General features: G+C 43.7%; 2 protein-coding genes across 2 annotated transcripts in view; both read left to right on the forward strand.

The window, feature by feature from the left end:
• LOC102267002 (protocadherin gamma-B7) overlaps nt 1-15,047 on the forward strand; it is a 100,073-nt gene that overhangs the window by 4,303 nt on the left and 80,723 nt on the right.
• LOC102280419 (protocadherin gamma-B1) lies at nt 4,716-7,745 on the forward strand. Its single transcript, XM_005900249.3, has one exon. It carries the CDS (start codon nt 5,805-5,807, stop codon nt 7,620-7,622), a length of 1,818 nt encoding a protein of 605 aa, XP_005900311.3. The 5' UTR covers nt 4,716-5,804; the 3' UTR covers nt 7,623-7,745.

Consider the following 15,047-nt stretch of genomic DNA (forward strand, 5'->3'; position numbering starts at 1 on the left):
GGCTGCTCATCACCTCCTCCTCACAGCCTTAGATGGAGGAGATCCCATCCGCCAGGGCACTGTTCCGGTTCGCGTGGTGGTCCTCGATGTAAATGATCATATCCCCAAATTTACACAATCTACATATGAAGTGAGCGTTCCTGAGAACCTCAGCTCTGGAACTCGGGTGCTCACGGTGAATGCAACTGACCCAGATGAGGGAATCAACGGGCAAGTAGTGTATTCATTCCGAAATGTGGAAAGCAAAGCTTCTAAAATATTCCAGTTGAATTCTCTATCTGGAGATGTCTTAATACAGGGTTCTCTGGATTTTGAGAAATATAGATTCTATGAGATGGAAATTCAAGCCCAAGATGGCGGAGGTCTCTCTACCACTGCTAAAATGTTGGTCACAGTTGTGGATGTGAATGATAATGCTCCAGAAATAACTATCACATCTTCTACTAATTCGGTGCTGGAAAACTCTCCTCCGGGTACGGTGATTGCTCTTCTAAATGTGCAAGATCAAGACTCTGGAGAAAATGGTCAAGTTTCCTGTTTCATTCCAAATAATCTGCCTTTTAAACTAGAAAAGACTTACGGAAATTATTACAAGTTGATAACAAACAGAGCATTGGACAGGGAGCAGGTTCAGAGCTATGATATAACACTGACAGCAACAGATCAGGGAAGTCCACCCTTGTCTACAGAAACTCACATTTTACTGAATGTAGCAGATGACAATGATAACCCACCCACTTTTACGGACTCCTCTTATTCTGCCTACATTCTGGAAAACAACCCCAGAGGGGCCTCCTTCTTCTCGGTGACTGCACTTGACCAGGACAGCAAAGAGAATGCCCAGGTCACTTATTCTCTGGCAGAGGATACCCTCCAGGGAGCACCTCTATCCTCCTACATCTCCATAAACTCAGACACTGGCATTCTGTATGCTCTGTGTTCCTTCGACTACGAACAGTTCCATGAACTGCACTTGTGGGTGACAGCGCATGACAGTGGGAACCCACCACTCAGCAGCAACGTATCACTGAGCATATTTGTGCTGGACCAGAATGACAATGTACCCGAAATCCTATACCCCGCCCTCCCCACGGATGGCTCCACAGGCGTGGAGCTAGCACCCCGCTCCGCAGAGCCCGGCTACCTGGTCACCAAGGTGGTGGCAGTGGACAGAGACTCAGGACAGAACGCCTGGTTGTCCTACCGCCTGCTCAAGGCCAGTGAGCCAGGGCTGTTCTCGGTGGGGCTGCACACGGGCGAGGTGCGCACAGCGCGGGCCCTGCTGGACAGAGACGCGCTCAAGCAGAGCCTGGTGGTGGCAGTCCAGGACCACGGGCAGCCCCCTCTCTCGGCCACCGTCACGCTCAAGGTGGCTGTGGCTGACAGCATCCCAGATGTCCTGGCTGATCTAGGCAGCCTGGAGTCTCCAGCCAGCCCCGAAGACTCAGGCCTCACACTCTATCTGGTGGTGGCGGTGGCCGCGGTCTCCTGTGTCTTCCTCGCCTTTGTCATTGTGCTACTGGCTCTCAGACTGCGGCGCTGGCACATGTCGCGTCTGCTCCAGGCTTCCGGCAACGAGTTGGCTGGCGTGCCGGCGTCTCAGTTTGTGGGCGTGGACGGGGTGCGGGCTTTCCTGCAGACCTATTCGCACGAGGTCTCGCTCACCGCGGACTCTCGGGGAAGTCACGTGATCTTCCCGCAGCCTAACTACGCGGACACGCTTGTCAGTCAAGAGAGCTGTGGGAAAAGCGAGCCTCTTTTGATAACTGAAGATTCAGTTACAGGTTTAGGCAAATGTGATCCTACTGGTAATCAGGTGAGAGTTATTTCCTGCCTTCCAATTGTTGATGTCTGTGCATAGGTCTTTTAAGATTACTTTTTTTTCCCCCTGAGCCTATTGTATGAACTGTTTGGGAGGGGGTGTATGTTCTTGTATAAAGCAAAGCATGTGAAATTCTGTACTTTACCTTTAATCAGGTTATCATCATTTTCCAGGAAGGTTTTGTGAAAGTTTTTTTCTTCTTTTGGTCCTGGCAGGTTCTTTTGTTTCTTTGTTTTAATTTCAGAGGTCCAGTTCTGTTATCATTGGTTTTAAATTGAATTTTAGTAATATTTTTCTATCATCAGTGTTTGGCTATAAATGTAAACTGGTTGTGTTCAAGTTAATGATTCATAAACATTTTTATTTATTTCATTTCAGCTTTGTATTGCCTCCACAGATTTATACTTATATTCTACCATTATTTGTTTTACTTCTAATACTCATGTTGACTCAACAGCATACTTACTCTAGCTCTTTTTCTTCATCTATAATACATATACACACATACTCACACATATACACTTTTACACATAGAAGCTTTTTTTTCTGAGCACAAAACAATTCTCTTTTGACTTTTGGTGATTAGTAATGTTTAGCTTCTGTTGATTATTTCAACCTTATCTCATTTCTTTGCCTCATTAAAATAAGACATACTGACTCCCTTTTAAATATGAGGCTCTCTTGGGAGAGAAAATGTAGAACATATTTTTCACCTTAAGTTCTAGACATCTTTTCTATTTATACAGTGAAGTCATTAGATTGTTCTGAAGAAGTAGTTGAATTGTAGAACTGGTATTATTTCCTTTTATTCTTTTACTTGAACTTCAGTGTCTGTGTATTGTTGAAGAATTTTTTTAATGTAGTAAATTCTCCTATAGAAATAATTTTTAATTTTGATCCAGTGCTTCTCAAAAAGCTATTTTCAAATCTGCTAAACATGTTTACATTTTTTAGATTTATTCATATGGAATATTTTGTGAATATAAGAGATGGAGTGGGTATTTAGACTTCATGAGATTGATTTAGCTGGTATTCCTCTGGATATTTTGTTTGTTTTCAGTATGCTTAGGAGTCTTGGACTCATCTTTATTTCCTTTGCAAACTCACTTTAAAGCATTTTATTGAAGTATGGTTGATTTACAGTGTTAATTTGTGCTGCATAGAAAGATTGATTCCATTCTGTGGAATACACACACACACACACACACACACACACACACACACGGGCTTCCCTCATAGCTCAGTTGATAAAGAATCCACCTGCAATGCAGAAGACCCCAGTTAGATTCCTGGGTCAGGAAGATCCTCTGGAGAAGGGATAAGCTACCCACTTCAGTATTCTTGGACTTCCCTTGTGGCTCAGCTGGTAAAGAATCCGCCTGCAATGCAGGAGACCCTAGTTAGATTACTGGGTCAGGAAGATCCTCTGGAGAAGGGAAAGGCTACCCACCCCAGTATTCTGGCCTAGAGAATTCCTTGGACTGTATATTACATGGGCTGTCAGAGAGTCGGACACAGGTGAGCAACCTTCACTATATACATACGCTTTTTTCTCATTACGGTTTATCACAGGATGTTGAATATAGTTCCTTGTGCTATACAGTAGGCCTTGTTGTTCATCCATCCTTATAATAGTTTGCATCTGCTAATCCCAAACTCTCAATCCTTCCCTCCTTCACCCCTTCTCCCCCTTGGCAATGACAAGTCTATTCTCTATATCTGTGTGTAAACTCATTTTTTAAATTGAAGTATAGTTGATTTACAACATTGTGTTACTTTCATGTAAACTCATTTTTATATTAAATAGTAGTACACTCAATTCTTGGGGCTTCCATGATGGCTCAGATGGTAAAGAATTTGCCTACAATGAAGGAGACCTGGGTTTGATCTCTGACTGGGGAAGATCCCCTGGAGAAGGGAATGGCTACCCACTCCAGTATTCTTGCCTGGAGAATTCCATGGACAGAGGATCCTGGTGGGCTACAATCCATGGGGTCACAAAGAGCTAGACACAACTGAATGATTCATACTTTCACTTTTTTTTTTTCATAATCAGTTCTTACGTTCAGAACCACCTTGTTATTGAACCTAATAGTTACCTAATAGTGTGTTATCTGAAGCAATGCTTAGGAAAGTTAAGGGAAGAAAGAAAACTTTTCTAGGGTATTGATCTCAGGAATCATCTCCATAGTCAACAATTCAGCTCAACACTCTCACAGCACTTCTAGATATTTCGCCCAGATTACTTGCATATTCACCTTTCCTTTTAAGATATCCCTTCTCATTTCAGAACTGACCTTACTATGATTAACTATAAATTGAGTATCTAATGTTTGAGCAAAAAGAATTTCAGCTGTAAGGAAAGGGAAGTCCTGCAACAGCTGCCTAAATTTGTCTTGAAGTCAAAAAAACGTTGAGTGTTTTGAGCATCATCAGGATAGAATTTATGCTTATGAGATTCCAAACTGAGGAAAAAGATTTAAGGCATTTTACTTGAATGAAAACTAGCTGAATAAAAAGAATATGAGGCTTTTGCTGGGAGAGGGAGGTTGTTCCGTATTTTTAAAAAACATAATCTGAACTAGTTAGGAGTTGGCAACCAAGATCTTAGAGAACAAAATGGAAAGGCTGGTTTTGACACTTGAGATTAAGAAGGTTATTTTGATTAGAGATATCTTAGAGAACAAAATGGAAAGGCTGGTTTTGACACTTGAGATTAAGAAGGTTATTTTGATTAGAGATAGATAAAGTTCTGTTGAGATGCAACTTAAGGTACAGTTAAATAAAAGGATAAAACTAAAACGCTCACATTTCATGTCATCAAATTCCTATAGTAACCTACTAGGGTACCCTTTTACATTTATGATGAAAGTGTAAAACACTTCATAATTCTTTTCATAAATCTCTTTGATAAGTAACAAGGAAGACTTTATGGTATTGGCTATTCTTATCCTGAGTAATGCCCTATACAGCTCCGATCTCACCTTCTCTGATGAAGGGAGGAAACTCATATGCATATCAGATTGAAGATAATACTGGGTATCATTTCACAGCTGTCAAAATTTCCCCAAACCACTTGGTGGGGCTGTTTTTCCACGTGGTCTTCATGGAGAGAAGACTACTTTTGTTCTTCCAATATGTGCATTTCCTCTGATTAGAAAAAGACAAACTTTCCTCATTATTGGATTAATGGCTCTTCTATAGGATCTCACCTCTAAGGAGCCCTGTTTGGTTATAAACACTGGAGAATAGACCTATCCAAAACTCCTAAACTGCCTCATTCACCATAAATCAGTTCAACATATCTGCTGGAATACTGAATCCCATTATTTACAAAGCTTCGGACCGCAGTTTGCTAAATAGACTCCGAGCGCCGCTGTTGGCCAATGCGCTGCAAGAACTAGCTTTCCGTGTCTACCCGAGTGATTTCTTGAGCAGTCACACAATCAAGTCCGAAGAAGAGTAGCCAGTTCTCAGGTTGCTACTCCGAAAATCTGATTCCGGAATACCGATTGGGTTGTCTTCAAACTGGGAGCGTTGAGTTTTCTATGTGGTCGATGTAAATATTTTAAACGAAATTTGCAAACCATCTCTTCACATCGGAGGCTGCAGCATCGCAGAGAAGAATGGGAAATAGGGCGAAGCAGAGAAGCAGTACCCGGCGCCGGCAAGTAGTCTTTCCTTTCTTGCTGCCTTTGTTCTGCCGGGCGCTTTCCGAACAGATCCTGCTATTCTATTCCAGAAGAAATGACCAGAGGCTCCGTGGTGGGGAATCTGGCCGAGGACCTGGGGCTACATGTACAGGATTTATTGACCCGCAACCTCATAGTTCTGAGAAAGTATACTTTACTGTAAACACGGAGAATGGGAACTTGTGAGTGACAGAATAGATTGGGAGTCGCTCTGTCCCCAAAACCCTTTGTGTGTTGTACCCTTGGAAATTGTAGCAGAGAATCCTCTAAATGTTTTTCACATAAACGTGATGATAGAAGATATAAATGACAATCCACCTCATTTCCCCCAAAATAACATCGTTATACAAATCAACGAGTTTGCAATTCCAGGAACTCGGTTTGGTCTGGAATCAGCTATCGATGCAGATGTAGGGCCTAACTCTCTTCAGAGTTACCAACTGAGCTATAGTGAGCATTTCTCTCTGATGGCTGAGTATAAGGCTGAAGGCAAGAATGCCCCAGAATTAGTGCTGGAGAAGCCCCTGGACAGGGAGCAACAGAGTTCCCACCTCCTGATCTTCACAGCAGTGGAAGGCGGTGATCCCGTCCAAACTGGCACCACTCAAATCAGGGTCAAGGTCACTGATGCCAATGATAACCCCCCAGTGTTCAGTCAGGATGTGTACAAAGTTAGCCTGCGTGAGAACTCACCCCCAGGCACTTTTGTGCTAAAGGTGAAGGCCACTGACCAGGATGAGGGCATCAGTGCAGAAATCACCTACTCCTTCAAAACACTGCGAGGTATTGGAAACATGTTTGTGCTGGATCATCAAAGTGGAGAAATTAAATCCAACGATCCTATAGATTTTGAAATCAGTAGCAGTTATACCATAAGCATAGAAGCCAAGGACGGTGGAGGCATGACCGGTGAGTGTAAAATTATATTGGACATTGTAGATGAGAACGACAATGCCCCAGAGGTGGTTTTCACTTCGGTGTCTAGTTCCATAACCGAGGATGCAGAACCCGGAACCGTGATTGCTCTGTTCAAAACACATGATAAAGATTTGGGAGAAAATGGGGAGGTCACATGTCTCATAAAAGAAAAAGTTCCTTTTCGAATTGAATCTTCCGCCAATAATTACTACAAGCTTGTGACAGATGGCGCCCTGGACCGGGAGCAGACCCCGGAGTACAATGTCACCATCGCAGCCACAGACAGGGGCAAGCCGCCCCTCTCCTCCAGCAGAAGCGTCACTCTACGAATCACCGATGTCAACGACAATGCTCCAGTTTTCCACCAGGCCTCCTACGTGGTCCACGTAGCAGAGAACAATCCACCCGGCGCCTCCATCGCGCAAGTCAGCGCCTCCGACCCAGACCTGGGACCCAATGGCCGTGTCTCCTACTCCATCGTGGCCAGCGACCTGGAGCCACGAGCGATGTCGTCTTACCTGTCCGTGAACCCGCAGAGCGGCGTGGTGTTCGCGCAGCGCGCCTTCGACCACGAGCAGCTGCGCGCCTTCGAGCTGACGCTTCAGGCCCGCGACCACGGCTCGCCAGCGCTCAGCTCCAACGTGAGCCTGCGCGTGCTAGTGGGCGACCGCAACGACAACGCACCCAGGGTGCTGTACCCGGCGTTGGGGCCCGACGGCTCGGCGCTCTTCGACACGGTGCCCCGCGCCGCGCAGCCCGGCTACCTAGTCACCAAGGTAGTGGCGGTGGACGCCGACTCTGGACACAACGCCTGGCTGTCCTACCACGTGCTGCAGGCCAGCGAGCCCGGACTGTTCAGCGTGGGGCTACGTACGGGCGAGGTGCGCACGGCGAGGGCTTTGGGCGACAGGGACGCGGCCCGCCAGCGCCTGCTGGTCGCTGTGCGCGATGGGGGACAGCCGCCCCTCTCGGCCACCGCCACGCTGCTCCTGGTTTTCGCCGACAGCCTGCAGGAGGCGCTGCCGGACCTCAGTGACCGGCCCTCGCCCTCTGACCCCCAAGCTGAGCTGCAGTTTTACCTGGTGGTGGCCTTGGCCTTGATCTCGGTGCTCTTCCTCCTTGTGGTGATTCTGGCCGTCGTCCTGAGCTTTCGACGCTCCTCTAGCCTGGCCACCTGGGGCTGTTTTTAGCTGATCTCTGTTCTAAGACTGGACCTGAGGTTCTCCCCAACTACAGTGAGGGGACTTTGCCTTATTCCTACAATCTGTGCGTTTCGGATTCTCAGAAAACAAGGTTCGACTTTCTCACCTTGACACCAGAAGTGGTGTCCCCACAAGATCTTTCCAATGAAGCTTCTTTGGTAGTAAGTGTCACTGAAGAGAATAACAAGTTAAGCTGTAACTCTGTTGCCTCTATTCAAGTGAGTTTTAATGAATGTCTTTCATCTGCATATGGGTTTGGATTATTTTGAAACCAATATTTAACCAAGAAAAAACCTTAAACAGATTATATCTACTATCACTTCACTTTTGTTTGCCCACTCTGTCTTTTCTGTTTCTTTCTGGGTAGATCAGCAACTCTTATTATTAACCCTCAAGTATTTTAAATATTTTGACAATTTCATGAGTTATTCTATTATCCCCCCACAAAATCTCTCTTACTGTGAGATGTGGATACTATAATGCTGCTGCCATTCAAATATTTTTAATGGAAGCATAATTGTTTTTCCTGTGAGTGTTTCTCTTTTTTAGAACATCAATATCTTAGCATATAAGGCTTTTCTTTACTCTCTTAACTACAAAGTTAGAGGGGAATGCATACAAACTTTAAGGACATAATAATGACTACATAATATTTAGGTACATTTGCTAGGGATTCTTTGAGTACCACTGAACAGATAAATTTTATGTCCTACCTTTTCTCAGAGCTACCTGTTGATTTCATTGCAGTGTTAAAGATGTTATTTATGGTATACCTGCCACTTATGCTTATCCTCATAATATAAATATTTACATATGTGAAAGCACAATAGATTTCCCCCCCTATATTTTGGTGGGCTTCCAAATATATTACCAGTAAATGTCAGTAACTGGAATTTGGTGTTTCCCAGAAAAAGGTGAGTTTATAATATTTTGGTTTCTAATTTTCCTAGACATTGTCTTTTTTAACTGAAGTATAGTTGATTTACAGTGTTGTGTTAGTTTCTTATGTACAGCAGTGATTCATATATACATATTCTTTTTTCAAATTCTTTTCCAATGTGGTTTATCACAGGATGTTGATCCTAAACATTCTTTTGAAATATATTAGTACAGTCCTACCCATATCCCCAGCAAATGCTAGTTGGAATGCTTTCTTTTTTTATTTTATTGTGATTGTGCCCTTCCTACCATCTCATTGCAGCTTCTCCTTTGACTTTGGATGTGGGGTATCTTTTTTGGTGGGTTCTGCATCTTTCTGTCCATGGTTACTTAGCAATTCATTGTGATTTTTGGCGCTCTTGAAGGAGTTGGTGAGCACATGTCTTTCTACTCTGCCATCTTGAACCAGTGTCTCTGGAATGCTTCTATTTTGTTCTAAAAATGTGTGTCTTCTTCACGTGATTTCCTGTCAAGTGTGATTCTGATAATGTGTACAATCACATTTCTTATTTTTAGGTTGCCGTATTATTGTAAAAATTTGATTTTTAAACGCTAAATGTCAACAACCTGTTAAAGTAGTTCTTTCATTTAGGCAAATTTAAGAATCTACTGAAAAATTTTGCCCCAGATTTTAGTTGAGTGAGAATTTTAAAATTATTGTTATATAATTTCTCAAAACATGAAACGCCTTACGAGATTCCCATAATAGGTATGTATGTGTGCTGGGGGTGATACCAAAGCCGGTGTACTAAAATTACATGGTTAAATTTACTGTGTATAGAAACTTCATGTAAAAGCTCATCAGAAAAATCAGAATATACATACAGGTACAGAAAATAATCTCAGGAAGGTGGCTGTTTATGAGAAGTTTAGGGAAATAAAAAGAAGTTCACTGAAATTCCAAAAAAGATGAAGTAGTTTTAGTTGGGTCCACTTTCATCCCTATTTGAAGAACAGTAGGTGGAGCTATTTAAGGTCTAGAAACCAAAATGGTTTCCCGGACTTTAAGACTGTGCAGTAATTGGTTAGGACTCTGAGTGCCGCTGTTCACCAACCAGGGAGAGAAGAGCAGAGAGAGATCCTGCCAGCCATGCACGCGCGTGAAGCACAAAGCACAGAAAAAAATTAACCATCTCTCGGACTGTGAGGAAACTGAGCAGAAGAGCTCGGTTCCCCAAACTGTAGACTGTTAAGGACGAATGAGCTGATCCGGACTTCGGTGATCAAGGGAAGAACTGGAAGTAATACTCAAGGAAAGTGACAATGATTCCTGCGCGAATGCACGGGGACTGCAAAAAGCTAGTCTTGCTGGTAGTTCTCCTGGGGGTTCTGTGGGAAACTGGAGGCACACAAATCTATTATTCAGTTCCCGAGGAGCTGGAGAAAGGCTCTAGGGTGGGGAACATCGCCAAGGATCTGGGGTTGGAGCCTCAGGAACTGGAGGAGCGCGGAGTCCGCATCGTCTCCAGAGGTAGGACACAACTTTTCGCTCTGAATCCGCGAAGCGGCAGCTTGGTCACCGCGGGCAGGATAGACCGGGAGGAGCTCTGTATGGGGGCCGTTAAGTGTCAACTAAATCTGGAGATTCTGATGGAGGATCAAGTGAAAATATACGGGGTAGTGGTAGAAGTGAGAGACATTAATGATAACGCCCCATATTTCCAGGAAGGTGAATTAGAAATAAAAATGAGTGAAAACGCAGCTAAAGGGATGAGGTTCCCCCTTCCCCACGCTTGGGATCCGGATATAGGGAAGAATTCACTCCAGAGCTACCATCTCAGCAGTCATACTCACTTCTCTCTTGACGTGCAAAGCGGAGCAGATGGTAATAAGTACCCGGAATTGGTGCTGGAGCGCGCCCTGGACCGCGAGGAAAAGGCCATTCACCACCTGGTTCTCACGGCCTCGGACGGGGGCGATCCAGTCCGCACTAGCACTGCGCGCATCCGTGTGATGGTCCTTGATGCGAACGACAACGCACCAGCGTTTGCTCAATCCGAGTACCGTGTGAGCGTTCCAGAGAATGTGGCCTTGGGCACTAAACTGCTTCTGGTAAATGCCACCGACCCTGATGAAGGATCCAATGCGGAAGTGATGTATTCCTTCCGGTATGTGGACAATAAAGCGGCCCAACTTTTCGAGCTAGATTGTAATTTAGGGACAATTTCAACAATAGGGGAGTTGAACTACGAGGAATCAGGATTCTACGAGATGGAAGTGCAAGCAACGGATAACGCAGGATATTCTGCACGAGCCAAAGTCCTGATCACAGTTTTGGATGTGAATGACAACGCCCCTGAAGTAGTAGTCACTTCTCTCTCCAGCTCCATTCCGGAAAACTCTCCCAGAGGGACGTTAATTGCCCTTTTAAATGTAAATGATCAAGACTCTGGGGAAAATGGACGAGTAACCTGTTTCGTCCAAAGGAATCTGCCCTTTAAATTAGAAAAGTCTTATGGAAATTATTATAGTTTAATGACAGACACACTCCTAGACCGAGAACTGGTTCCTAGCTACAATATCACCGTGATGGCCACTGATCGAGGAAGTCCGCCCCTGTCCACGGAAACTCACATCATCTTGAACGTGGCAGACATCAACGACAACGCGCCTGCCTTCTCTCAAGCCTCCTACTCGGCATATATCCTAGAAAACAACCCCAGAGGAGCTTCCATCATCTCCGTGACCGCCTATGACCCCGACTATGGAGAGAATGCCCAAGTCACTTACTCCTTGATGGAGGACACTCTCCAGGGAGCTCCCTTGTCCTCCTACGTCTCCATAAACTCAGACACTGGTGTCCTGTATGCGCTCCGCTCCTTCGACTATGAACAATTCCGAGACTTAGAGCTACAAGTGATGGCACATGACAGCGGGGACCTTCCACTCAGCAGCAACGTTTCTCTGAGCCTGTTCGTGCTGGACCAGAACGACAACTCGCCAGAGATCCTCTTCCCCGTCGTACCTACCGATGGCTCCACAGGCGTAGAGCTAGCACCCCGCTCCGCAGAGCCCGGCTACCTGGTCACCAAGGTGGTGGCAGTGGACAGAGACTCAGGACAGAACGCCTGGCTGTCCTACCGCCTGCTCAAGGCCAGTGAACCAGGGCTTTTCGCCGTGGGGCTGCACACGGGCGAGGTGCGCACAGCGCGGGCCCTGCTGGACAGAGACGCGCTCAAGCAGAGCCTGGTGGTGGCAGTCCAGGACCACGGGCAGCCCCCTCTCTCGGCCACCGTCACGCTCAAGGTGGCTGTGGCTGACAGCATCCCAGATGTCCTGGCTGATCTAGGCAGCCTGGAGTCTCCAGCCAGCTTCGACGACTTAGGCCTCACACTCTATCTGGTGGTGGCGGTGGCCGCGGTCTCCTGTGTCTTCCTCGCCTTTGTCATTGTGCTACTGGCGCTCAGATTGCGGAGCTGGCACATGTCGCGTCTGTTCCAGGCTTCCGGCAACGGGTTGGCTGGCGTGCCGGCGTCTCAGTTTGTGGGCGTGGACGGGGTGCGGGCTTTCCTGCAGACCTATTCTCACGAGGTCTCGCTCACCGCGGACTCTCGGGGGAGTCACGTGATCTTCCCGCAGCCGAACTACGCGGACACGCTCATCAGTCAGGAGAGCTGTGAGAAAAGCGAGCCTCACTTGCTCTCAGGCGATTCCGGGTTTTCTAAAGATAATGGTGCATTAATTCAGGTGAGTGCATATCAAGTATTCTCCTAGCTTTGAGCAAGATACCTCTTATTATGGGTGATTAATATTTATTCGGAATCTATTAAACAGACCCCAAGATATTTATATGAACATTGTGGACACCGATGACCACCCGGCGGTCTTCCTTCAGGCCCTCCCTCACACCTTATTTATAATAATTTAAAATATATATTGTATATTCATATATTAAATTTTATATCTACTTTATGAAGTACTTTTTAATACTATTATTTTTCTAATTTAATTTACCAGCCATACCAATTCTTATGAGTTACCAACTCTTCCTGGCTTTCATTGATGTTTTAATTTTTCATTGGCCATGCAACAGTTTTATGTTGAACATCCGATGATAGTTTATCTGTTAAGAACACAGACTCTTCTAGAGAGGATAAATCTCATTCAATGAAAAGTCTATAAATGATATTTTATGTAAAGTTTTATAAATAGAGGGACTTCTGCTGCTACTGCTGCTGCTGCTGCTGCTAAGTTGCTTCAGTCGTGTCCGACTCTGTGTGATCCCATAGACGGCCTCCTACCAGGCTCCTCTGTTCCTGGGATTCTCCAGGCAAGAACACTGGAGTGGGTTGCCATTTCCTTCTCCAATGCATGAAAGTGAAAAGTGAAAGTGAAGTGGCTCAGTTGTGTCGGACTCTTAGCAACCCCATGGACTGCAGCCTACCAGGCTCCTCCATCCATGGGATTTTCCAATCAAGAGTACTGGAGTAGGGTGCCATTGCCTTCTCCGAGAGGAACTTCTAACTACACACAAAATTGTTTAACAATTTCGTAAATTGCATTTAGTTTCTTTTAAAGTGCAGTGATTCTGGTCATTAGAGATGTATACATTATACTTTCTCAGAATCCTAAGTCATTTCATGGTTTCAAATTATTCACAAAATCCCAAATATCATGAGTTTATTCTTATGCATTTAAAACTTTCTCACTGAAATATATAGTGTAAGTGTTGTCATGAGGAAAAACTGAAGAGATTATTTTTTCAATCCCTATTGTAAATTTCAGGAATACAAGTCTGTATGTTCCCAGGTTAGATATTTCTTTTGCCCGTTTTATCTACATGGATGATCTTAATGATGTTTCTGTGAAATATTCAGAGTTGACAAATTGTGTTTTGAGCACATTTTTGATATCATGGTAAATTTATAATAATTCTTCAAGTGTAAAATTTCCCATAATTCTCACATACATGGAAAATTTTCTTGAAAATGTACAAAGTCTGTTTTCTTGTATCCTTATGCTTATTGTAGAATGTCAAACAGAAATCAAATGCTATAATATATTACTCTTGGGAAAGCATTGCTGGAACCTATGAGAAGCCTGGTTTCTTTTGTGAATTCTTATAAAGGGGTAGGAAAGTATAGCATCCTAATTATTTTCTCCTGACTTGTTGCCTTTCTATTTTCAAAAATATAATAGTTAATTAAAACCTAGACTTATAAAAGAGATTGAAAACCATTTGGGGAATGAAAGATAATCACATTGCCCTAAAATGAGACAGTTGTTGCTACTGAAATTTACATGTCACTTTATGGTTCTTAACCAAGACAATAAAAGGAAGCATAGAATGGGTCTACCTGTCAGATTTTTTTAATGAAGTTTTTGAGCTTATTGAGAATAGCAGTTTGTATTGACATTAAGTTCCAGATGGAATTTTTAAAAATAATTTTAAAAAGTATGTATTTACTTATTTGGCTGTGTCAGGTCTTTTTGTGGCACACAGAACCTTCAATTTTCTTTGCAGCATATGGTATCTTTAGTTGCAGCATGCAGGCTCTTTTGGTGGTGTCATGGCATCAGAACTCTTAATTGCTTCATGTGGGATCTAGTTCCCTGACTAGGATTTGAACCTGGGCCCCCTGGATTGAGTGCACATAGTCCCAGCAACTGGACCACCAGGGAAGCCCCCCAAATGGAATTTAGTAAGTAGACCTTTCTAAATAATATCAGGGAAAACAGAGGGAAGCATAACTTCTATTGTTTTGTAAAAGCTATCAAAATGTTTATCAGGTGGCCAGTTTCATGTGTCCGTTGATTCAATGAAAGATGTAAATTAGTCCAATTATGTTTATTTCTATTCACATAACCTCATTTAGGGACAAACCATTCAGAGCTAGGGTAATGATTAGTGATGACCTTTAGGCTGTATCTCAAGTATCAGTGATCTCAATTATGCTTCCAGTATAAGCTAAATTGGTTTCATTAAATACTTGTTGAATGAATGAATGGACAAATTTATGTGCTCTGGACATTACCTAATATCGGTACTCTAAGACGTAGTGTGATAAACAGCAGCTGTATAATGAAGTGTGTGTGATCTTTAACATTATTTAATTGCTTTCAGGTTCAGCAAAATAAGAATTGTAATATGGAATCTGAAAGATGGTGGTGAAGACTAGTGATAACATATAATATAAACCATCTAGTTCATAATATGTACTTAATTAACAGGAAATGCCCCCCCTTTCTTTAAAACATTGTCAATAGAAAAAGAAGTTGTGCTTTCATTATCACAACACTTAATATTCTGTTGGGAAAAATAATAACTTGTGTGCATCTCCAGATAATACAATGGGATGACCCGTGAGTGGAAGTAAAACTTTTCTAAGAAGTTTATGAAAGCTGCTATAAAAATCTTAAGCGCTTAGGCACATTTGAGAAGACCCTGTTTCAAGTTGTAAAAGATAGAGGGAGGATTGTTTTTGATGAGACAATTTTATGAGTGTGAAGTTTGCTCTGTCTGAACCATGGTTT

This window comes from Bos mutus, chromosome 7 (genome assembly GCF_027580195.1).
Source record: "Bos mutus isolate GX-2022 chromosome 7, NWIPB_WYAK_1.1, whole genome shotgun sequence".
Taxonomy (NCBI): Eukaryota; Metazoa; Chordata; class Mammalia; order Artiodactyla; family Bovidae; genus Bos; species Bos mutus.